We start from the raw sequence: 25,410 nt of genomic DNA, 5'->3' as shown, positions 1-25,410 counted from the left end.
AAGATGATTCATTTACTGGATTATCTGCCTATTTATTCATTTAATGCATTATTTTTGTTTGTTTGTTTACGTATGTCTTGAACTAATGTCTACAAACGTGTGTTTTCGGTGACGTCAAACGCGTCTTGAAATGGCTTGTTGCCGTGGTAACCGATAGACAGAGGAGCTAACTCGTTATTAGCCGTTAAAGTTGAGTCGTTATGGCTGCTACACAAAAAGTCAAAAGCTTTTCGTCCAAATCTCGGGAGCACAGAGACTCAGAGGAGGAGGAGGAGGAGGAGGAGAGCAACACAGTGACAATGTTTGAAGTGTTACACGGAAGAATGAGAGAGGTTTGTGCCGGAGCCCTGTGATGGTGTGGCTAGCTAAACTAGCTAAACTGACTGAACTGGCTACTGTTACTGTGTGGAATAACGGCTACGTTAGCTAACCGCTAAATGTTATCCGACTACCCCACAAATGAAGGGGAAAACTTAAAATAAGACCCAATAATGTTTGCCAAATGTAATTGAAATAGGCATATTTATCACACCAAAATCTCTTTAATGAAATATCATGACTTATCTCAATGACAGTATATTCAGTGGTGGAAGAAGTGACTTACTCAGATCATTAACCGTAAAAATAGAAATACAAGAAATACTTTGTTGTCAGTAAAAGTCCTGCATTTAAAAGTAGCTATTACCCGGAAATATACTTAAAGTACAAAAAGTAGGATACAAGTAACCCACTCACTAGGCAGAATGGCCCATTTCAGTTGAATTTAGGCTATATAATATTACTGTATTACTGTAATATGTTACTTATATTACTTAATACTGTATTACTTTAATGTTACAGCAAGTAAAAGTGAGGCCCAGAAGCTTGTTAATGTCAGCAAACCATCAATAAAATATTGTCTTTAGCCATAATTTATTTGTTGATTACACTTGAACCCACAAAGTAATGTAAATTAGCACATAAATGTAGTGGAGTAATACTGCCGTAAGTGAACATGCAAGTAATGAGTGTAGGAGAGGCTGACCTACAGTCTGAGGGTTGAATGGCAGTGAAATTGAATTTTCTGATTATTTTTTCCAACTAAATTTGAAGTGAAATGTAGTCTTTTCCCTTCACAACAGCTTCATTCACACACACACCCCCCAATATAGGACGTGACTAACAAACAGCAGCTTTAGTCCGTGTGAAGTTGATGCTGTCTCCTCTGCCATCCCCACACCAATATGTACAGTCCCTCCTCCTATTGGCTTTCATTACCTGAAAAACAAGGCTGTCCTGGCCCGGGATTGGCTCGTGTGTTGATTGTCTGTATATCCGTAATTGCATCAGAGTGCAGCAGGCTTCATTTTATAGCGTCTCAGGAACAATAGGTTTCTAGGATATAAGCTTTTATAAACACTGAGGGTGTAGAGGCAGCTCTCTTAGGCTTCGCTCACTCAGTACTTCAGTTGAAGAACGACAGAAGGACAGAAAGAGCGGGAGAATAAAATGGAGGACATGAAAGCAGAGGAAAAGAAAGAAGCTGGGACTAGTTTATTTCACCAGCGTATGGCACAGAGGAAGGATCCAGAAGAAGATGTGGTTTGTGTTAAATTAATAAAATAAAATGCAGAGTAAGTTTGCTTTTGAAATCTAAGATCTGATCAGTAGGTCCTGATATTTTTGCACCTGTATGTGTTTAATATGTCACAAACCACTCTGCAGGTGTTTTAGGACTTCCCTTCTTCTTTGTCTCCGCAGAAAATTGTCCTACAGCGGCTGGTAGTGGTTGCTCCGCTCCCCCAAGATCTTGCTGACAGGACAGAACTTGGAGGTCAGCAAGCAAAAATGGCTTTTCTACATTTTTCTAATCCGTGAGCTCATCACCTGAGACCAATTTAATCTAGTTTTTCATCAGGGGAAATGTTTTTCTATTTCTAAATCTACACTGTTTGCAAACAGCACTGTAGATTTCTGGGAAATTCAATTTGCAGTTGTTGAATTGAACAATTTTCCACATCTGAAAATCGCAAAAACATGCTGCGGTTGCCACCAGAGCGTTGAAAGGCTGTCTTGTTTACCTCGTTTGAGTGTTTTTATAGCTTTCACACCTCGGTATGTGAATGAGTCTGCAGGGCGTCTTTGTGAGAGCTTTTTGTGGTCGCTGCTCGAGGAATTCTTTGACAAAATTCGAATAGAAAGCCCTCTATAAAAGCCCCAGGAAAGGCTGGAAATATGTGTGGAGAAAGCTTCCATGTTGTGAGGCTGTTTAGCCTCTAAGTCGTCTACAAACACACTGTTCTGTTGTTTGTTTCCATGCAGCTCATTATGAAAAACTCAACTTTCAGTTATGCAAGCAGTACATATGGGATAATATGACGGGCCTGCTGTTGATTTATCCATCCTGTCTGCTGCATATCATTGAAGTAAGTTTTACTGATAATAAATATTCACAGTATCCATCTGTGATAAAGGTTTTTGAAGTGACACTCAAAATTGTTCTGTGTGTCTCTTCCAGTCGTCCAGGGAGGTTCTGGTTTCAGTTTTGGAAGACCTTAAAGACATGCAACAACAGCCTGACTGGTAATGATGCTTTCTTGTTCTACAGATGAATACTATACTGCCTATAATGTAGGGTTGAGATGTAATGAAAATCACAGTACTGCTCAATCCCCCTGAACAGCTAGCTTTCCTTTCATTTTGAAGAAACAATTAGTCCACGCACTGTCACAGACTAAATCAATCCTGATAAGTTTATTAAAATAACACTAGCTACTTTTAACGGTCCAGTGTGTGGGAATTAGTGGGATCTACTGGCAGAAGTGGAATATTATATCCTATTCCTATGTTTTTGTTGGTATATAATCACCTGAAATGACGAGTCTCTGTGTTTTTGTTACCTTAAAATGAGCCTTTGATAGCAGGTCTTCTTCCAAGGAAGAGTCTGCCATGTTGCACCACCATGTTCCTACAGTAGCTCAGAAAGGACAAACCACACACCAGCTTTTAGGGATGTTTTTTTAGCAACCACTACAGGGGAAATGCGGGATGTTATTTGGTTGCAATCTGCAAACTCATCACTAGATGGCACTAAATCCTCCAAACTGGACCTATAAGTAGCTATTAAATATTTAACTGCTTGTGTATCATATGTATATTTATTTATTTACATTTTCCTCCTCATTATTTTATTTTTGCCTGTAGTGTGACTTAAAATACTAGTCAACAAGTATGGCTGTGACTTCCTTTGCTTCTGTTCTATTGCATGTGTTACTACGTCCATATACATCCTCTTGGGGTCACTGTAGAGCAGAGAAAAGTCTAAAAAGGCCTTACCTTCAGGTTGTTTCTGTTATGCTGCACATAAAGCCGTTCACACTATTTTACATCCCTTTGTAGTTCCTCGCTGGAAGCTCCCAAGGTTGTGTTCATGGCTCATAACCCTCAGAGCAGGATGTTCCAACAGTGGAGCTACAAGGTTTGCTTTTAATCTTTACTTCTGCTCTTTGAGGTCACCATAATACGAGGTAAAAACAGATAGGTGGTATATTAAAGGGTCTCAGTAAAGTGTCTACTGTGAGCCTGAAAAACAGTTTTAGTTGGGTTGAGGTCTGGTGACATTTTATTTATGTCATTAAGTTTCTCAAAGCATTTATTCAGGTTTTTCTTCTGCCCTTTCACACGTCTGTGAGTTTTCCTTATAAGCAATGATCTGTATGCTTGCTTGATGTTGTTGACTGAAGGTCTTGAATGCAGATCAGGGGCCAGGGATCACTAAAGGAGTGCAGGATGAAGAAGAAGAGAGCACAGAGACTCTGGTGTGCACCGTCCTGTCAGCACTGCAGAAACTGGGTGAACAGCTTGAAACATCTAAGAAGGTGAGTTTACTTTTACAGGTTTTATAGCGTCTTGGCAAATGGATACCCTTTTTTCATAAAAGGATCCTGTTACTGTCAGAGGATGTTCATGAGTAAGATTGTCTGAATGTGCTGTAAGGCCCTTCCTGGATCAGTGCTGGATGAGACTCCAGAGCTGATCGTCCCTCAGAAGGTCCTACAGAAGCTTTTGGCCCGAGATGGTCTCCATACTCCACAACAACACCTACAGATGTACAACTCTCCGCTACACATCAACATGGACTTTGGTAAAAAGTTACTAATCTTGGATCTCAGGAATAGATTAGTGACTTTATAAAATGTGTGTTTGTTGCTGTGTTGAATCCAGCCATACATGAGAAAGAAGCAAATGTAAGAAAGCTACATGAAGTCAGACTTTGATGTATAATCTGATCATTTCAGGACAAGTTATTCGAAGCAGAGTGCTCACCACAGTTTAACTTTTTGGACAAAAGTCAAAGGTAAGACCTCATCATGCATGTTTCATCTACATCCCATATAAGACATCAAACCCCTGCCATTTAAAGGGTCAGTTCACCCAAATTAGAAAAAAAGTGGTAGTGGTATTTAGCCTTATTTTATGTGTTTGAGTTCTGCTTTCACCCCAACACAACTGAAGTGAATGCAAATTTGAAAAAAATGACATTTAAATAATTCTTGGTCAACATCCCTTTCGAGAATGAGTGTCCACAGAACAAGCTGTCAACAGTTTTCATGGGGATTTTTCTTTTTAGTGAAGTGGCTCCAATGGAAACTGCTGACAGTGAGGTTCATGGATAATAACAGGGGGCACTGTTAATTTTGGATTTCTAGCCATGCTAGTGGCATTAATCAATTTTGTCCAGACAAGAAATATCTTATCAGCAACTATTGGATGGAGAAAGAATTTTGTACAGACATTTATGGACCCCAGAGATTGAATCCTACTATCTCGCTGAGCTTTGTACTTTTTAAAGCAACAGCATAACATTTTTTGTTGATGTTTTTTTCTGTGAAAATATTGGATGAATTGGTTCAGAAATCCTCCCGGCACAACAATGAATCCTAATGATTTGTCGTTCTTTGTTTTTATCTTTCAGTCATATTTTCTTTACAATGATCATTTCAGCCTCACAAAGATGTTAGGATGGCTGTAGACTCTTGTTTAAATGTCATTTTCAAACTCCACTATGTGCACGCAAATCATGTGTGATATGTTTTTCATTTGCATAATAATCGATCATTCTTTCTTTGCATGGAGCACTGCATTTTGTGACCACGACCACTGTATGTTGAATGTGATAACAGCATAGTTGCTTGTCATCACAAAGGTCTGCATGCTCTGTGCATTTCAGCGCCGTCACTGTCAGCCACTTAATACTTTGATTTACCTTGTAATGTAATTGAATGTTTTATCCCTCTTCAGAATGTGTTTGGCCTTCTCTAAGGCACCTTGATGTGACTGAAGGCTTCCCAGCAGAGAGAAATCACTGCGACAGTTTTATACCAACATTAATACTGCAGAACTTTTCCGGGTTTTCATTGTGTTGCTGTTTCTGTTCCAAATGATTTGAGTGAAATAACATTGAACACCATTTACAACAAAAGCACAAGAAATCCAAGTAATATAAAAACATTTTTTAATAGTTTCAACATTCGGATGAGGTTAATTTTATTTTTTATCTTACTGTACACTGTGTTCCACTTGGTGATCGGGAGATAGCATGTTCATGAAAAGGCATTTCCTATTTTACTCCAAGTCCACAGCATCACCACAGTTTGACACAAAGAACTTTTAGGTCTTAAAAGATTCGTTGATCACTTTTGTGTTCCCTTTTTATTTTGGCCCCCATTACTTGGAACTTAAAACTAAGCCAAAAAAACAAAAAGATGACTGAAGTATTCGCTGCATGCACCACATTGTAATCTACAGACTGTATGGGTAAAAGCAAACATTTCTTTCTTGTTGTATGATTTCTGTTTGAAGTCACAGTAATTTTTCCAAGAGATTTTAGTCCTCCAAAGTTGCCAAAGTATTCTGGGCACTTTTCTCCCATCATGTCAGCTAAACAACAACAGATTTTTGTTTTCCAGACAGCGGCCGGGTGTGCTTTTCTTTGATTAAGATAAAAAGAGTTGAACGCACGCAAAAGATAAATGGTGAAAACGAACATTAAATAATGAATATTTCAAACAAACTGTTGGCAGAATCGATGGAGAGTCTGACTAAAAAAGATGAAGGACAGCACTGAATGATTCTTCTTTTATAAAGGTCGATCTATTCACTTATAAAAAATAAATACAAGCACATTTATATAGGACCAAAGATGAGACATATTTCATAGGCATGGTTAAAAAGCATGCTGCTGACTTTCACACAGGACAATGTCGAATCAAATGCCCCCTCTTCCCTCCCTCCCTAAAACTGGTCATAACACACTTTTTATCAAATACCCCACCACCCTCTTTTACTCGAAACTATGTCCACAACACACACGATCTGCCTTTATCACGACCTATAAGGTGAACATGGTCTATCACCAGTACATTCCACCTACTCATGTAATAAAAAAAGGCCTTCGTATTTTAGTGCTCAAAGGGCATGCTCGCAAAAGCTGTAACACTGGAAACTGTCTCTGGAATCTCTGCTCGACAAGATTATTGTTAATAAAGTTGTATTTGATGAACACTATGTACAAGCCTTGATCTGAAACCCTTTAGTACAAAACGAAGAGCAGCACATTGTAACACAGAAATCCAGACAAAGACAGGACAGACCATTCACAGCCAGATTTCAACAATAACTTTTTTTTTTTGTGGTCAACATTTACTTTTTCTTTAAATATTTAAATTATAAATACCGGGGACAGCATTTCATGCTGTACTGATTTAAACTTGTAATTGGTCTGAATTTTAAAAAGGTTAGTAGATTAATATTTGATTGACAGAGAATTAATCAGAAACTATTTTCATAATTTGTTAAAGGATCCTCCTGAAAAAGACAAGTCGGTCATTATCTACTCACCGGGTGAGGTTTCTGACTTGATTTTAATTTTTGGGTGAACTTATCCTTTAATCGTTAATGTAATTTTATACTTTTATACTGCTTTTCTTTGTCCCATACGAGGGTCAACACAGTACATATAGATTATAGTTACTATGTTAGACAAAACAAGCAGTTTGTTGACTTTACTTTGGGCTTCAGGAAGTTGTGATGTTGATTTTTCAATAATTTCTGACATTTTTTAGACCAAACAATAATTATGAAGTTTCAGATACAGCCCTTAATCGTAAAAAAATGTCAAATTTACATTTTTAAATGCTTCTAATTCTGTAGTTGTTCTGCTTGTGAAAACATTTTTGCATGATCTAATTTCAAAATAAAAGCTTCCTTCAATATCTGTATTTAAATGGGGACATAACCGTGCATATCTTTGTTTTCAGTCATGTTGTGGAACTGAGATTGGTTTTCTGCTGTCGAATAGTTTGACTAAAAGACGGGGACGCCGCAGTTTCCTTGCAAATTTAAAACCTCTTAAACCCTGTATTGTTCTGGATTGTTCTGTTGATCCATCATTACAGCTGCAGGTTGTGTGGACAAATTTTAAACAAGATCTAGACATTTTCAGAAATATCAAATACCTCAAGTTGAACTGTGGGAAAATGTAGAAAATTATGCACAAAACACCTTGAATTTTCCGTTGGATGTAACATAGCATAGCATCGTGTAGCTGCAATGAATCAAATGTCATATTCAGATCATTTTTTCTGACTGTGAAGCTAAAATCAGGGTTCAAGAGGTTGATTCTTCTGCAACACGAGCACTATCAGCAGTTTTTATTTAGAAAATCTACAAACTAGATTGAACCTCGAGCCTACGTCAGTGTCATGAGAGCTACTGTACCATATAAAGATTTCACTGTGCGAAGTCTACTCGATGTTATTTAGTGAGAATGTGGAAAGATTGTGCTAGAACCAGCAACATTATAATATTATATGTACAGTATAATGTTATAATGTTCATCTTCATTTATATTTTTCAATACAGTATTTGTATATATCTATATATATATATATATATATTTAAATTTCTCCCCCGTTAGTATATACAGAACATGTATGTACAGAGGCTCCAGTATTTACAAAAGTCCTGTGAATAATATCGCACTTTAAAGAAAGAGGATGGTCGAGCAGCACAGTGACTTTGAGGCCATGTGTAAGTGGATGTTCTCAGGACAAAAAGGAAAAGTCTTACAAATCTGGATAGGTCACAACGAAACCCACCACAAGGCAAATAACAAACTGCTGCTGTCGTATGCAAACCTTGTTACTCCAGTTTTATTGATTTTCAAGTTTTCTCTTAAACTACACCTCTGATTCGATGCGACAGCAGGGAAATTCTGGTCCCGTGTTTGAATGCTTTTTTTTTTTTGTTTTTTAACGTGGAAACAATCACAACTCTTCAGACCTATGTAAAAAGTATTCAGAAATATCTCTGTATAAATACTCTCTTCAAAATAAACACATATACACATATCTTTGCACTTGCCGCTTGTTCACTAATATAGACCAAAAATATCAGCATCATCAGACAGGGTTCCTATAAACTGCAATGAGGAGGAGGTTAAACTGACACGGCAGTCAGAAAAAGAAGTGTGCTTATTTTTCCACCGGGGCTGCCGTTTGTTTTGTTTTCTGACAAAAATAGCACCTTTTTTTCTGAGAGTGTGACTGTTTTCAGTCCTTTGATATGATACGATGGGATGTTGTGATACCTCAGGGCAGGGGGACAAACTCTTGCGCCTGCATACAGTACACTCGGCCGAGCAAGCACTTCAGTGACGCCTCGCCCAGGATGAATCTCTACATTTTTTGAAACAGGTTGTCCCACGTGGAGCCTGAAGTGTGCCATCAGAGTTTAGAGTTATAGTTTGACCTGTTATATATGTTTATTATAATCACAATCATTTTTACATTGATTAAAAAGTAGTATAAATAAAATATAAATAAACATACATTTTACATTATGAAACTTAAAGGTCCAGTGTGTAGAATTTAGGAGGATCTATTTATATTAGCAGAAACTGAATATAATATTTGAAGTCACAGTTGGTGGCAGTAATGGACAAGGATGTTCAGCAAAGAGCCCAACAAGGCAGAGAAGTATAAGACTGTAAGGTATCAAACCTGTAAAAAATGTCAACACAGCTCAAATGATTAGTCAAAAGAAAGATAATTAGTTGCCAACTATTTTGATAATTGATAAATTCTTCAAGTTATTTTTCATTTGCTGGGTTCACGCTTCTTAAATGTGAGGATTTGCAGCTTTTCTTTGACATTAACGACAATAAATGAAGAGTCTTTGGGTTTTTAACTGTCAATCTGAAGATGTCACTTTGGGCTCCAGGATGTTGTGACGAGCATTTTTCAGAAATTTTTTGACATTTAACAGACTAAACGCTTCATTCTGAAAATAACTGCCGGACTAATCTATAATGAAAATAATCCTTAGTCGCAGCCCTAAGTGTAAACAATGCACAAAACAAAACCTCACAAAAAATCGTGAGAGTGTTTTGGTGAGAAACAGCGAATGTAAAAAAAACAACTTGTCCATTTACGAGGTAACTCCTTTAAATAAAGCCCAACCCACAGAGCAGCAGCAGGAGCTCTGATTGGCCATCCTCCCGCCAATTCATAACAGCTGCTACTAACGGAGCTCCTGCTGCTGCTGCTCTGTGGGTCGGACTCAATTTAATTATTAATTCGAGCAAATTTTCTGGTGGCACACTCCAGGCACGGTCGTACCAAACCTGCACATAGTTGTCTCTCTGGCTCTTCCTACTTGACACGGAAAAATGAAACATCCCACGCGACTTTGCTCGCTGCCAAAATAATTACGTGTAATCATCACATGGAGTTTTTCACTTCCTACCTTCCTATTTTATACCTTTCATGACATATGTATCTCGTATATTTAATAGCTCCCTGACAACATAAACTATATTCTATCTGGAGGAAATAGTTCCTTATAGCTCCCCTGTAGATACAAAATATGATCTGATCTGATTTATCGTGTTAATTGTCTCATATATTCTGAAAATGTACAGTATAAACAATAAATATTCAGTGATTGATATCCTGATTGAATGTAAATACAGAGAAAAAGTGTGATTGGGCTTTTAACCTCTTTGCAAACCTGGTAGTTATTTTCCTAAATGTCTAAAACATGCATTCCTGTTTTTATGCTCCACAACACCAACAGTGCAACATCATATAGTACAATTACCAAACACATATAAACACACACACGCACACACATACACACTTTCCAAAACGACATACTGGCACACTCACAGTGAACGCTCAGGTGGGACAGAAATTCTGGTCGGGTCGGGGGGGGGGGTTGTTGCCACCACATGCCAGAGCGAGGCATTTTGAACACCCCTGAGGAATGGAGGAGGAACTTGAGATGGCAGATAAACAGTGAAGAAGAAAGTGTTGGCAGGACAGATGTACAGTACTGTGTTCGTCTTCCTTCTTAAAATTCACTCATGAGAAGCAGCAGCAGCAGCGAAGAGCACTCATTCCTCCCAGCAGCCTGTTTCCAGCCTCACGTGTGAAGTTAAAGGCAATATTGCAAGTGAATCAAATAAGGCAAAAAGAAACATAAAACTTTAAATTAAAAAATGTTTCCAGCCAAACGTAGCATGTCAGATTGTGTCTATCGATAGTCGCTAACACCTTGTGTGATTTTTTTGTGAGATTTCTTTTCGGCGAGTTCCTGTATTTTTTGTTATTTTCTTGTCTTGTTTTTTTTTTTACAAGTCGTCCGCCTCTGGATCAGGTACAGGTGAGGTGCGACGATGAGATCCAGACTGAGGCTGAAGAGGAGAAAGGTCACTAAATGAGTGTGCGTGGTGGTGCAGCAGTGGTGTTGTGTTTCATTGAACCCAGTGGCGTCATAGCACTGTGCTCTCAGACTCTTCCTCCGACTCCGCTCTGTTGCCCGTCGACTCGAGCAGCGCCACTGAGTTCCTGAAGGGGGAGATGTGGGGCAAGTCAAAAATACCGTCCAGGTCCACGTCAATGATGGGGATGTCCAAGTTGCAGAGAGAATCTGGAGGAGAGGAGAGTGAAATTAAAACACTGTTGATTCAGAGGTTGAAGCAGATCGCTCCAGGGTTCATTGATGCTGGATGATGTCAAGTTTAAACCATGGGCACAGTTTTAATAGATTAAAAAACTGCATGATAGGGATGCACGATATACAAGACAGCTTACTATACTTACAAATAAATAATATTTGATATACTGCATGGCCAAAAGTATGTAGACACCCAAACATTACACTTATATGTGATTATTTAACATCTCTGTTAAAAACCATGAGCGTTAATCTGCTGCTATAACAGCTTTCACTCTTCCAGTTTCAGGTTTATGGAGCCTGATGTGGGGTGATGAGGTCTGGATCAAAGTCTTTGGTCTAGTTCATCCCAAAGCTGTTGGATGGGGTTGAGGTCAGAGCTCTGTGCAGATCAGTAAAGTTCCACCAGACCGAACTGGAAAAATCGTTATTTTAAAGGACCCGGAAAGGTTGAAAGAACACTATTGTCTAAAATATAATTGTATGCTGTACCTTTAAGATTTAGTTTTATTGGAGTTACAGAGTTTACAGTCGATATGCATCATTGTGTCATTGTGTTTTTGACGACACTGTATACTACAATTCCCATCATGCAGCTCAGTTATGTATTTATTCAGTCATTAACTGCCCTCATCTTTCAAAATTAATTATGAAAAATATCATTAGAGTATCCTAAAGAGTTTATTGGAAATTTGCAAAAATGTCGATATCGTGCATCCCCACTGCTTATATCTGATTCAGGCACAAACAGTAGTCAATTCACTGAACACTGTCAAAACCCCAAACCAAGGGATCAATGTAGTTAGTTATACTCGTGTATAAACTGACATATTGACCTCAGTTTGATGCAGATTACAAATATTTTTCTTTGGGGTCACATGAGAGAATGATGACGTCCACAGTGTGATGAACAACTGGACACTGCACAGACAGGAAGTGTGCTGACTGAGGAGGAGTGGAGGGCAGTGAGGCACGACATTGTGGAGTGGATGGGCAGTGTGGGGGGTGTCAAAGCCAGGAGGAGGGGGGTGGCGGCAGCTGGAGCAAGGCATTATGGGTGGGATTCCTAAGGGGAGAAAAGGTTTGAGGTTTTTGGCATCGGCCCTGGACGGCCATGTAAGCCATGCATCAGTCTCAGCCACCATGCAAAGGCCAACAAGATGTGTTAGAGCTGGACTGAACACAGCAGCTGCATGTTGGTGTATACATAATGAGGAGTCACGTATAGGCACTTCACAAAAGGAGGGTGAGGCTGCCGTAGAGCAGTGAATCCAAAATCTGTGTCTACTGGCAGCTTCACCCTGCAATGAGCCAACTCCATGTTTGGCCAAGATGGCGGAGGGATCGCGGGGGGGGAGGTAGGGGGGGAGGAGGTGAGGCTTTAACACAGGAACTCCTGCTTACCCTAAAAGTCCCTCTCACACATAGAATCACACTGAACCTCTCGGCTCATACCGCTGTAAGTGAGACAATAAGAGCAGTCGACAAGAGGGGAAAATTAGACGGAAACATGATTAGAGCTTACTAGATGATGAGTAAGTCCAGAAACAGCCAACAAAAAAGTAAAACATGTTTACTGCAGATTTATGTTTGTGTTTATCTTATTGCCAATCTTGAAAAACCTATCACAAATACAGTTTCATATTCATATTTCAAGTTCAGGTATTTACAAATGACATGTAAATATTCGTACGCTGCCATGTAGAAATCTTCATTTCATTTCATATGTCGACAGATACCATATTATTTATGCAAAAGACAATAACATTCTTGAAAGTAACCAGAGAGCGGAGAAAAAATATGTGCTGTATAAATAAAGATATAATTTTTGTTAAACACCTCACCTGTGGACATGCTTTCTCCAGGAGACAAACCATCCAGCAGACCCGATGAGTGATCCAGAGGCTGGGGACTGGTGCCGGGCGTGGAGGGGGGCTGAGGTGGAGGTAAACTGGGCCTCTGACGGGGAGGTTTGGGGGTCGGCCTGGCCTTGGTGAGAGTCCCAGCCAGCGAGGGTGGAGAGGAGAGAGACGGGGTGGTGGCCATCTGGGCCATCTGTCCAGGAGAGCCGATGGTGGCGTATCCCTGCGGGTAGCTGAAGCCGTACGGGGATGGAGTACTGGGAGGAGTGGGCGACAGGCTGACCGGAGACGGCTGACCTGTCGACTGGTCCGACATGGCTCCTGTCTGGCAGTACGGGCCTTTAGGTGGGATCGGGGCCAGCTTCTTTGCTGCAGAGACCAAAATAGATCTCCGTTATAATGTATAAATATTACAAAACTGCAGTGCAGGATGGGACATTTGGAGAATAATAATTTAAAGTAAGAAGAACGATCTCAGTTCTCTCACAGGCTGCAGTCGTGATGGGGTTTAAAACTTATTTGGGAGATGAATCACAGTTTGTCTCTGGGGTTCAATCAAAGGAAAACTCCAGTGATTGTATTCTACTTCAGTTACGTTAGGAGTTTCACGACACAGATTTAAAAAAAAGTAAGTGCTCATAAGAGGCTGAGATATCCTGACTTTTAGTCCGTAGTATGAGTCAAACTTCAGAAATGCTTGATGCTACAGTGTCTTTTTATTAGATCTTCACTGTATAGAAAAAATTCAATGACTGAAAGAGGATAACATGAAAATAAATCGCTTTTGGTTAGAAGATTAGCTGCCCTTCCTGAAAAACTCAGCCTCCTTACCTCTCCTCAGGGTGTGAGGGCTGTGATCGGAGTGCTGCGACTGTCCACTAGAGGTCATCGTTCCCTGGATGCCCTTCTGTCCGATCACTGGAGACAGCTCCTTGTTCTTCAGAGTACTGAGGAGAGAGTGAGGGAGAAAAAACATACAGGATTCACAAGCTGCCCCGTCTCACTCCAATTTAATAACATGTCAACCCTGTAAACCTCTCGCCATATTCAAATAAATATGAGAGCACCCATAGTTCAATGTCAGATTGTCTGAGTGACCGCTGCTGCAGACACTACACTGTGGTGCAGCAGAAGCAGTTCAAAAATCCCAAATAAACCTGCACGGCTTAATGGATTTTCCTTAGTTTTACAGCGCAGTGCAGCCAGAATGCCAATGGGAAGAGCAACCAGTTTATACTGACTGACTGTCACTCTCAGCAGATGAGGCATGAATGGATGATTGAAGCTCAGGGTGGAGTAATGCACATAAAACACAATGATGTCATTAAGTGATGTTGTCGTTCCTGTTTGTTTGTGTTGTTTCTGTTCATTTTCGAGCTCTGATCCTGCACTCTACCACTCAGGGCTGACTGGGCCCACTGGTATGACTCATTAACGCCCACTTTTTATAATGGTATGCGCTGAAAGCTTTGGATTTCCTTTGTTGCCTGGCAACAGGCTCCTGAATAATATCCTGGCAACATGGAAAGTTATGGATTGTTTTCATGGCTATTAAATTAAAGATGGATCTGATAATGGTGATCCTGAAAAGCATTGATTTCCATGACTGACGGAGGAATAAATGAGACACAGAGCAGGGTGGAGCTGCCGGGAGTATCTTAATCTCACCCTTTTCTCTCCTCATATCATCCCTCTTTCGTGGGGCCTCTCTTCATTTGTGTGTGAGTTGTGTTGGAAGAGTTAACAGGGTTTTTTATTTACCTAGTCAGCTTGGCTCCTTTCTCCCGGCTACAGGCACAGGCTGCCCATGGAGGGGGAGCAGATAGGGGGGTGTTGGGAGGTTTGGGGGAGCCCAGGAAGAGATCGTGACGAGTCAGAACGAGCGGGGGTTTGATGTAAAGGGTGGAGCCATTTGAATCGGACAGGGCCGCATGCGAAGCGTCGGACAGGGAGGCCTGTTTGGGCAGGTGCAAGGTGTTGGGTTTGGGGTTGGAGTTGACGTCAAGCTGCAGAGGGGACGGGCAGAGGGAGTGGGGGAGCGGGGGTGGGCTATAGCCGGAGCGGCGGGGGGGAGGGGACGGGCCGGGGGGCACGGATTCGGGAGTGGGAGCGACGGGACGCATAGTCGGAGGTGCTCGGGTGTAGAAATGGTGGTGAGGAAGCGAGTGGGAAGAGCAAGAGGAGGAGGAGGAAGAGGAGGAAGAGGGGTAAGGGGGAGGCGGCCTCTCCTCCTCAGGGGAGGGGTAGGCGTAACAGGAGTCCGACCAATTGGAGGATGCATCATCCGAGCTGCAATGATAAACATATGAATGTCTCATGGGGAACTGAGCCGGTCTCCAGAGGCTGAAAAGCTGTTGGATGAATTCATTAGATGTAAAGAGAAGCGGGATGTGATTGATTTGTACGTTTAAGTTTTGTCCATCGTGAGCAAGGAAATCAAGCGACGGCTAATTATTGTGTGAGGAGGGAGAATAAGTGCTCCAGGGGGAACAGCAGAGAGGAAATAAAGAATAGGTGCTCATTAAAAAACTCAAAAATGAAATAAAACAGAAAAGTCAATCACCTCATCCATTGCAGGGCCTTGCGACAATGGACTGTTATGCTGTTAATGATGCTTGGACTAATGGCAAAAACAAAACAAGACATGTAATTCATGCACATGCAGCAATGAACCATTTCTACTGAACTACGGATGAACTCTCCTTAACTCAGTTTGTTAAATAAAATCCAGCCTGAAGAGAAGTGAAAATGTTATATACAGTATCACCACTCAAGCAGAAGATTAAGTCTGGCTCCACACATGGCTCTACAACTTCAAGGATGAGAAAATGTAAAGAAAGAAAAAGAAGTTGAAGGAGCAGTTCACTCAAAAATCTAAATTCAGTCATAATCTGCTCACCCTCATGCTGATGGAAAGTAAGTTTCGTAGTCCATAAAACATTTTCTGGAGCTAACCAGCAAAATAGCACTGCAGCATTGTCCTTTATAAAGTAGCTGGGGACTTGTTTTAAAATCTAAATGGCTACATAAAGCTTGTCTGGCATAATCCAAGTCTCTGGAAGCCCCGAGATCCCAAATCGATTTTAAAAAACAATAATTACACCGTTTTTTCAAGCCAAAATGTTCCCAGTAGCTGCTAAGCTAAAAGCGTTAGCGCTCACTAGGGTTGGGTACTGTTCACATCTGAGACTTTGGTACGAGTGTGTACCAAAGTGTACTAACGTGTGTCGAGGGTGTCTATAATGTCTGTTCAACACCAGTCGAGCAGTATGGAGCCATTTTATGATTTTTTAAATTTATTTTTTTGTTGTTTACCCTTGATGTACGGTCGAGCTCATGCCCCGATTATCGACGGGGTGCGCTTTAACGCTTTGAGCTTAGCAGCTACAGTGAAGACTCAGCTTAAGAAAGGGTGTAAATAACATATTTTCAAATCAGTTTAGGATCTCGGGGCTTCCAGAGACATGATTACACCGTACAGGCTCTATGGAGTCATTTCATGTGTTTCTTTATTGTTGTTCTTTGTTCTTCAGTTGTTTAGGAGAACGCTGCAACTCTGTTTTGCTGCAAAGCTCCAGAAATGTTGTCGTGGACTACGAAACTTCACCTGGCTTTCCATCAGCATGGGGGTGAGTAGATGACTGAATTTTCTTTTTTGGGTGAACTTCTCCTTTAAAGAGCAATCACAAAGTTCAAAATGACATGCTTCATCAAAGGTGAGACACCGGGGTTCACACAGAGGTGAGAGGAGGAGCATTTTGTGGGGGAAACAGAGCGACAGACAAGAAAACGTGGGTACGAGCAGACAGCGCTGTTCTGGTGTCAGTTGCAGGACGCAGCAGCACACGCGGCGGGCAGGGAGGGAGCAGCAGGTGGGAGGTGCGTGAGGGGTGAAACAGGAGGGCGGGGGCACGACAGCCTTACCTGGCTCGGTCACTGCTAGTGGGAGGAGGGGTGGGGGAGGGGGAGGTGGAGATTTCCCCCGGCTGCTCTGGGATGAGAGCGTCAATGGGCGGGGTGGGGGGATGAACGCTCGGTGGCGTGGAAGAGCATTTACGCGAAGAAGACGAGCCCCTGCGCGACACCCAAGAAGTGTCCATCACCCTGACACCCATGCTGCAGTGGGACAGAGATGCACAGCCAATCAGACCAAGGGAGGGCGTGTGTGACGTCAGGGGGGGGGTCAGGTGTCCACAACCTGAACACATCGTCAGGGGTGGAGCTCATAAAAAGGGACAAGCTTCCCTGTCCGTCATCTGAAAAGGTCTGACCCTGGATCAGCTTCAGGTCTCTCTACTCCACCTACACAGCCTCATAGGTGTACTTACGATCCTCAGCATGCAAGAACAGAGAACATTTCATCTACACAGTGTCTTTGTTACTGTAAATGTATAGTTCACTTTTTAAGGGAGTGAGTGTTGTATGAGTGAGGTGATTTCGAGGTGAATTCAGTTTGGATGAAAAGACCAAGATTTCAGATGCACCTTTTGGTCCCTTTGAGATAATTAAGGTAAAATAAAGTAACTAAAGGACTAGTTCAACATTTTGAGAAACACTCTAATTTGCTTTTCTGTCAAGAGTTAGATGAAAAGATTGATACCACTGCCACGTCTGCCCTTTCAAAATGAAAATAACTGGCCTGCTTACAGTCTTTATGCTAAGCTAAGCTAAGCTAAGCTAACCGGCTGACAGCTGTAGCTTCAAATTTAGCATACAAATCTTAGTAGGTGGTGGCTCTAGCAGAGAACAAATAAGTGTGTTTCCCAAAAAAAAACTATTTAAATGTCTTTTTTTTTATTTCGAGTTTGATGCAATCAAAGAAAAAAAAAAGTACAGTAACTTCCTCTACTGTGTTTTGGCTAACAACACTAAACAAGAGTCTATTGTTCTCACAGGCTCAACTCGTTTGCTGGAAATTGCAGAGATGCTACTTATGTAAACACAGGAAGAAAGGCCTGCTTTGTCCATGTCACCCATTTGTCACCCCACTCTGTTGGAGACATTGAACTATAGGAGTCCAAGTGTGTCACTTCAGGCATCAAACACACACACACACACACACACACACACACACACACACACACACACACACACTTGACAGATGACAGTTCCTGTCAGCATGCAGCCGAACAGATAATGAATAGACCGATGAGAGGATGACTGGAGGAAAAGGATCTATACTGTACCTTTGTATCTTCCTAATGCTGCATTGTTAAGAACAAAGACAAGCACAGTGAGGACAGGAGTAAGGATCACGGAGGACCGAGTCTCCCCGGGCTCATTAACAGCACCATTATCAAAGCAGCAGAGGAACTTTGGCAGGATAAACTTTGAAGACAAGAGCCAAGATGGAGGAGCAAACGGGGAGGCTGGCCTGGCGGGGGGCTGCAGGGGACGAGAGTCACGCTGAGTGTAATGAGAGGAGCGATTTGAGGGGCGAAATGTTCGCTCCCTGAAGTGCTTCAACCACGTCAAAACCCAGAGAGGAAATTATCGCTCCATTTAGCCCTAATTAGGTCAAACTTTCCCTCATGGATACAAGAAGATCCCCCAAAAATAAACCCAAATGTGAGAGGTTTCCTGCAACTGCGGTGTGGTTAGTTTTGCAATGGCTGTATCATGCTGAGAATTGAATATTCATGAGATAATTTTCACACTAAATGGCCAAAAGTATGTGGACACTGTTGTCTGCATTCTTCTATGTACTTTTGTTCCTGAATTTTTCTTCATGATTTGGGCCCCATAGCTCAAAGAAGGGAAATCTTAATGCTATATAGCATACAGTTGTAGCTAGTTACACATCACACATGTCCACATGCTTTGTTCAGGTGTCCGTATACTTATGGCCATTCAGTGTGTTTCGTTTCAAAGTCATTAACCGCCAACTTTCTCTACTGAAGTTTTAAAATGATATTCTATTCCCCAATTTGTCAGCGCACCAAAGATGCTGCCAAACCATTGTTCTCTGATAACATCCCCAGAGCTGCAACTTTTACCGTCTCAACATTAAAAAAAGAAGGCGAAATGAGAGGGGTGTGCGCTAATTAAAAGTTAAAATGTAACTTTACAACCATGTGCCAGCCTTCATCTAAGATCTTTAGTACATAAAAACTAAGACAACCTCTCTTTCGAAGCAGCGTGGCCTCTTTGTGCTGAGCCTGCTCGTTCTCTGTGTTTCTATTGAAAGCAGAGCTCTATTGATCAGACCCAGCACACACACACACACACACGCTCGGTCCTGGTTTAATTAGCTGGGCTACTTGTGGTCCCAGGGCTGCAGGGCTCAGACTCCCCGCAGGGCCTGATAAGACCAAGGGTGTATTAAAGCATTAAAGAAAGAGGCGCAGAAAGAGAAAGAGAGCGACTGACTGGTTTCCAGCTAATCCTCCAAAGCTTGAGGATAGTGAGATTCCTCATTTCACAGACTAAATGTCATCTCGCTCTTTCTTTTCTCACTCTCTTTCCTGCTGCATACCGAGCTTGAAGGCTAAAGAGTGACACAGTCTTCTTTCTGTCCACCTCAGAGTGAAACTGAGCTCCTCGCTGAGGTCACCTCTCACATGAAACTTGTGTAATCAGAGGGGAATTCTCTCACTCTTACTTCACGTGTCCGACCCCGTCGAAAAGGAAGTCAGGCAGAAACTTTACGTGCCTCGGAGCGGCCTTGTCTGGAAACAAATTTTCAAGCTAACTTGTCAGTTGGGCTGTCAGTTAGGATCCACCCTGGATGAAGCTGTACGGACGCCACAGGAGAGGAGACTGCTGATTGAGGCGGAGGCAGCGTGACACAAAGGTGTGTGTAATCATTGGGCCAGCTTCCTCTGGCTTGCAGAAAAAGGATTGTTGGTGCAGTTTTTCCTCACCGATCAGGTTTGTTTAGTTTTTTAACAAGCATACAATAACACGTTTGCAGCTCATTCAGAAGCAACGACAGAAACAGCACTTTGTGGGTATATGTCCTCCCTTCCTTCCTCTCTCTTGCCCTTTAGCTATAATAAATGTGTGGCTTTAGGTTTGGCATTGGTGGTCAGTCAACTGTGATCCAGACTGAAATATCTCAACACATTTTCAGGCTATTATCTTCCCCTTTAGTGTGAAGAACTTTCAACTTTTCATTTAGCACCATCATCGGGTCATATTTTAGCTAAGCGTGCTCACACACTTAACAAAGACGGTGAACATGATGAACATTATACCTGCTAAATGTCAGCATCGTCGTGTGAGTATGTTAGCATTTAGCTCAAAGGACGGCTATGCCCAAGTACAGTCTCACAGAACTGCTAGTATGCTTACAGACTTGTGTCAGTATCAAATGAAATGGATCATTAAAACATAAAATTCAGCCAACTGTAAATAAATAAAGGTATTTATACATAATGAAGTGAATCTCACGCTCATTTGACACAAGCTGCTCTGGCATTTCTTTAACCTGCTCCAGAGGCTGGTTGATGCTTTAGGAGCCCAGTGCTGAAACTGACCAACAAAACGCTGCTATTGTCGTCTTTTCTAACTTCATACATCTTCTCCAGTCTTTAGGATTTGGAAAAAATCCTAAAACCGCAGCTAAATGTGTTAAAAATGTAATCCCAGTAGAGACAGAGGGGTCGTACCCGTCCTTTTTATAGAACTCCAGCATCATGTTGTCCGTGGCGACGCTGAGCGGCCGTCGACTCTGGTCGTTCTGCCTGCGATCGATCTGATCCATGTCCGGAGACGGCATCGAGCTGTAGTTGGCATTGTGGTTGGTGTGGACCGGGCTGCCGTAGTTCCCTGTGACGTTGAACTCGATTTCTGCGAAAAACAGAAGAGAAAAAATATAGAAATAATTAATTTGGTAAAGAATCCACAACCATAGAAACCAAAATAAATCCATTTACTCTCTATTGTCCCTCCTCACCTCCAGGGAAGAACCAGTCGGCGTGCTGGATGATGGGTTCGATGATGCCGACGATCTGAAGGGAAACTGTGGTCATCATCTCTGTGATGTTGCTGCAGCGGACACAGAGGAGACAGAGATTTCTTTTTAATGGAGGGACATCGAGGAAAAGTAGCTGGATCAGAAGAATTTACACTCGGGCGGTGATTAACACATTTTCATGATATTAGAGAAGCACTAAAGGGAGAAAATTAAAACCATTTTGGAAATGTTGGCTATTAAAATACTAATTAAAAGTTAGAGAGGATAAAGACTTTGTAAGATTTACACAGAGATAAGGGAGGTGTCCTTCACCCTCTCTAAACTGCTTAGTCATCATCATGAATATATTTAATGATTAAACGTCTCCTGGAGATGTGTCGGAGCCTTGTGCCTGGTGGCGATTTTGTTATTACAATTTGGAGCCCTTTGAGCTTAAACAGCGTCGTGAATATCAGCAGTTCAAGTTCTCCACAGAGGAAACGATCCTGTGGATTCACAGTCTGACTTCATGCTGCATCCACTGAGTTACTGCATCAAAACTGATTATTTTTCACATATGAAATTAAGTATATAAAAACCAACATGACAAAAGAAAAAATGGCATAAAATTTAAGAAGATGAATTAGGCTTAAATCAAATTATATTGTCCCTCTCCTCTTCTTCATCTTCCCTCAAAGTGTCATGGTTTGGGGTTTTAGTCAGTCACTTCCTGTTTTATCTTGCCTTTTTCCTGTGTTTCATCTGTTGTTTAAGTCTTGGATTCTTCTTGTTGCCTTTTTGCTGCTTGCATTTTGGATTTTTGGACTTCAGATAATTTTATTAAAGCTTGCTTTTCTTTCTTAATCTGCCATGTCAGAGTTTCAAAAAGATATTTAATATGTCAGGTTGAATTTGGGGGGAAAATGTAAGACATCTTGAATATATTCACTCAAAAACCTCTGAAGTCGGCCGTGAATGCTTTAAACACGTGTCTGTCTCACCTTATGTTACACTAAAGTGAGTAAACTGCTGTCACTATGTGTCTCTGCTGTCTTACCCTTCGTTGTTCATCCACAGCAGGTTCGGTCCGAGGACAATAGCGATGTTTCCAGGCGTCATTTTGTTCACGTCCTGGTATTCAGTCAGTTTGGAGAGGAATTTGATCAAATACCTGTTGATACAGATACAGGAGATAGGTCAGTCTGTGAGAACATGACTTAAAATTAAATTACTTGGACGAATGCTTTTGTCCAAAGCGACTTCAGAAAGTGTGTTCAACCTGTTTAGGGAGAGGAAAAACATTGAAAGGCTTCCAGAGGAACTGCTGTACACTGTTTATTATCAAGTGTCTGAGGACAGAGGATGTTGTGACAGTATTTCCGATAAATTAGTTTAACACAAGAAAAGAAGACAATCAGTGGGAAGATCTGAAAACAAATGCACACACCGGCCAGATCAACATCCTTCGACACGAGGCTGTGGAAAAGTTCCTTGTCGCTGTGTTAAGCAGTCAAGTTACTACGAAAAATACAAAATGACCAGATTTGGAGCGTTTTCAACTGCGATATACAAAATTAAAAGTCTCTCAGTGCAGGAGGCTTAACCAACTTGTAAATAAGCAAGACATTTCTGGAGATGCATGACTTTAGCAGAAATGCTGCTTAATAAGTGAGAAACCTTAAAACTGTCCGGGTTAGAATATCTTAGCTCACGACACTGGATCAAATGTGAGGCCATATTCTTGCAGATCTACTTTTTGTGCTGTTATCAATAGCTTATATAAGTAAAATGAGACGTGTAAAGTGAGAAATGTGGGAAATAAGAGAACAATACTGAGCTGGACTCGTTAATCCAGGCCAAGTTTCCCACCCGGATTTCTTTAGCTTTAAATAAGAAGACTGTTTCCAACAATAGACTGACATTATATATGTCGTGCTACGATGCTATGAAACACTGACCAAAGATTATTATTATCTTACAGTCTCCTCGTGGGGGCAATGGGTACAGAAGTGGGCCAGTGTGTTTGTGTGGCTGAGCTGAATGACTCATCCTGAGCTGAACTACAGTTGAATGAACATCAGGCAGCTCATTCCAGCGAGCAGCGATCATCTGGACAGGTCTGACAGGTCTCCTCAGAGGACGACTGACTAAAAATACGCCCTATTTGTGCGATTCGATGATGACACTGACAAGTATCTCGCTCTTTCACTTTCTCTCACATCCCTTCCTCTCTTCTTCTTCTTCTCCCACTTCCTCTTTGTTTCCTTCTGAACATGAGACAAGCCCTCCAGCAAATATCCACGACCCGTCTGAATCCAGCAGCAAATGCGGCAACACGTCGGCCACGAGGCGTGCTTTTTATGGCGATTGGAGCGATTTTCCTTCAGTCGAGTGACACTTTTGATTTTGAGGAAACACATTAAGAGTGGAAAGGTTTCCCTGCAGAGTGAAGAGGAGGTAAGAGGGGAGGAAGAGGAGCAATATCCTTTAACTCAAACATGCAAAAGTGCAAATAGCTGGATCACAATTATTCAATAAGCTGATTGAACTGATTTGAGGGAGAGGCCAAAATCTGTAGTGTAAGAATCCGACCATGTGCCTCAGCTGAGTGTTTCACAGTTAAGTGGTTGAAGCCTCATCTTCTGTGATATGACGAACAGATTAAAAACTTTTAAAACTATCAGATGGAGCAAAATAATATACAGAGTGTGCACTAAAGCTGTAATGGAGTCCGGTAATGGCCTTGTTGATGCAGGAAGGTTATTTATCCATCCGCTACTATTTGCATGCATTTCCTCCTCCTTATCTGAGACCTACAGTACATACACAACTACAGAAACCCCGCAGCCTTCCTGATAGTTTTTCTAATGTTTTGTTTCTGTTACTTGCGTAACTTCATGGATTTGTTTTAAAAAATAACAGAGTTGAATACAACAATAACAATAATATCATATCATTGTTTAGGATGCAATCAGCAAAAAAGAAACCAGAAAACATTCAAGGAAAACTTTGCTGATTTTCAGTCGGCTTCGTATCATTACAGTGTGCGGAAGAGCCGCAAGAATAAATCATTTTATTTCTACTGAAGTTAACCAGGCGCTAAACCGGAAGTTTTAAAATTTTTATAGCCAGGAAGTCGAGCCATTTTGGCTTCACACGCCACTGAGCAGCTTTCAACACTGTGTCCAGATTTTCATGGAACGTCCTCAGTTTTCAGTTGGAAACTATCCTGACAGACAAGATCGCAGAAGTACTGATTCCTGCCACATTAAGGAGCCACAGCATCTCTGCTACAACTCTGCGCTGTGTTGAGATTTTATACTTTTTGTCTTGTTACAGCCTTCACTGAATATTCACAATAAATTGTCCTCATAACTCTTGAATTCTCTCCAGAAGGCAAATGTTTTCTGCTGGAGTGAACAGAGCCGAGCAGTTCTGGTTACTCGGTCAGCCGTGTTTCTGAAAAAAGTCTTAATTAACCCAGAATTCATGGGAAATTTGTCAAGAATGAAGCAGCTTTATGCAACAGATAAATATAGCTACATATGAATAAACAGGACCCAGCAGGAGGACCACGAGGAGTGAAACATGGAAACAGTGACTCACTTAAAGTTGTTGTTGTTGGCCGGCGGTAGTTTCTCACAGGCGTTGAGGAGAGCCTGCAGTCTCTTGTCTTGATCTTGAATGCTGCAGTGCAACAGATAAAGAAATATTTAAAGGAAAACAGAGGTTGAACATGTATGAACTTAAATATAAAGTTTAAAAGAGGAGTACATCTAAATCACTGATCTGACAACAGCGCGAGAAGAGAAGATACAGACTTGGAGGCCTGGATCCAGTCGTTGTAGAGCTCGTATGACATTAGCGGCTCAGGCAGCTCCCGCAGGTACGACTTCAGAGCACCTGGAGGGAACAAATAAATGATATGCATATATATACATGTACACTGCACAGACGATGCATATATAATGTGATTGTGTCTGCATGAGCTCATATGAACTCAGTGGACTGCTGCAGCTTTGAATTAAATGTGTATACAACTGGCAGACGTGGATCTGATTGAAAATGTGAGTGAGTGTAATTTCCTGCACCTGACTTTGTTCTGGAGGCGTTACTTTATTTGAACTTCATAGTGAAACACTGGTTCTCAGGTTATTTGTGCCTGAAGCAGAGGAAATGTGTCGACATTTTACAAAAAGTTGGTGGAATCCAACTTAGTAGGACTTAGAAAAAAAACCCCAGCAAACTACTTCTGAGCTCTACTGGATCAGCACTAGTGGGTGGATGTGTAATTTTCCAGTGCTGACGAGGAAGACGACGGCTGACTGAGCTTCTCTCTGACTCGTCTTCTTCTCTCTCTGGTCTGCTGCGTTCATTTCCCCCGGGGATGTGTGGGATGGATGACAAACAACACAGTCAGGGTATCCCTCACTGTGAGACAGCTTGGAGGCTGCTGTCGTTCTGTCAGTGCGCGAACGCGTCTGTGTGTCTGGATCTGTGTCTATACAGGCATTTTGTTTGTGCTAAATAAACACATTAAATAAGTGGGCGCTCTTCTATTTTTCTGCATTTTACAAAGACAAACCTCATTTTCATTGAGGCTGATGGAAGATGAACCCCTGCACCCTCCCACCGCTCCATCAGGACCACCAC

At 41.5% G+C, this 25,410-nt stretch overlaps 2 protein-coding genes across 10 annotated transcripts in view; one reads left to right on the top strand and one right to left on the bottom strand.

The window, feature by feature from the left end:
• Positions 1-139: 139 nt before the first annotated feature.
• tex47 (testis expressed 47) lies at positions 140-12,944 on the top strand. 5 transcript variants are annotated; one of them, XR_014621308.1, is made up of 10 exons: positions 140-332; positions 1,741-1,813; positions 2,302-2,405; positions 2,498-2,562; positions 3,379-3,457; positions 3,723-3,857; positions 3,976-4,123; positions 4,278-4,336; positions 11,282-11,447; positions 12,864-12,944. XR_014621308.1 is itself a non-coding variant. In XM_084342592.1 (9 exons), the coding sequence occupies exons 1-8, from the start codon at positions 201-203 to the stop codon at positions 4,313-4,315; spliced, it is 774 nt and encodes a 257-aa protein (XP_084198718.1). In that variant the 5' UTR covers positions 140-200; the 3' UTR covers positions 4,316-4,336; positions 12,864-12,944. The 5 variants fall into 5 exon arrangements, 4 of the variants coding, with proteins under 4 accessions (XP_084198718.1, XP_084198717.1, XP_084198720.1 ...); XM_084342592.1 differs by lacking the exon at positions 11,282-11,447; XM_084342591.1 differs by lacking the exons at positions 11,282-11,447; positions 12,864-12,944 and adding an exon at positions 5,281-5,390.
• The window catches only part of LOC311250673 (rho GTPase-activating protein 44-like), a 70,086-nt gene continuing 50,153 nt past the window's right edge, over positions 5,478-25,410 (bottom strand). Inside the window, exons 12-22 of one of the 5 annotated variants that reach the window (XM_084342586.1) lie at positions 24,579-24,660; positions 24,364-24,444; positions 21,815-21,928; positions 20,758-20,849; positions 20,471-20,651; positions 18,047-18,064; positions 16,785-16,976; positions 14,622-15,149; positions 13,692-13,807; positions 12,843-13,229; positions 5,478-10,971 (exon numbers count right to left, since the gene is read on the bottom strand). In XM_084342586.1, the coding sequence (XP_084198712.1) occupies positions 10,814-10,971; positions 12,843-13,229; positions 13,692-13,807; positions 14,622-15,149; positions 16,785-16,976; positions 18,047-18,064; positions 20,471-20,651; positions 20,758-20,849; positions 21,815-21,928; positions 24,364-24,444; positions 24,579-24,660 (1,949 nt within the window). In that variant the 3' untranslated portion in view covers positions 5,478-10,813. Of the gene's footprint in view, positions 10,972-12,402; positions 12,456-12,842; positions 13,230-13,691; positions 13,808-14,621; positions 15,150-16,784; positions 16,977-18,046; positions 18,065-20,470; positions 20,652-20,757; positions 20,850-21,814; positions 21,929-24,363; positions 24,445-24,578; positions 24,661-25,410 lie in introns of all 5 variants that reach the window. The other 4 variants (XM_084342583.1, XM_084342582.1, XM_084342584.1 and 1 more) reach the window with 4 other exon arrangements.

Source organism: Pagrus pagrus, assembly GCF_965226575.1.
Source record: "Pagrus pagrus genome assembly, chromosome: 21".
Lineage (NCBI taxonomy): Eukaryota > Metazoa > Chordata > Actinopteri > Spariformes > Sparidae > Pagrus > Pagrus pagrus.
Note: the sequence above shows the minus strand (reverse complement) of the source record. Positions and strands in the feature narration are given on the sequence as shown.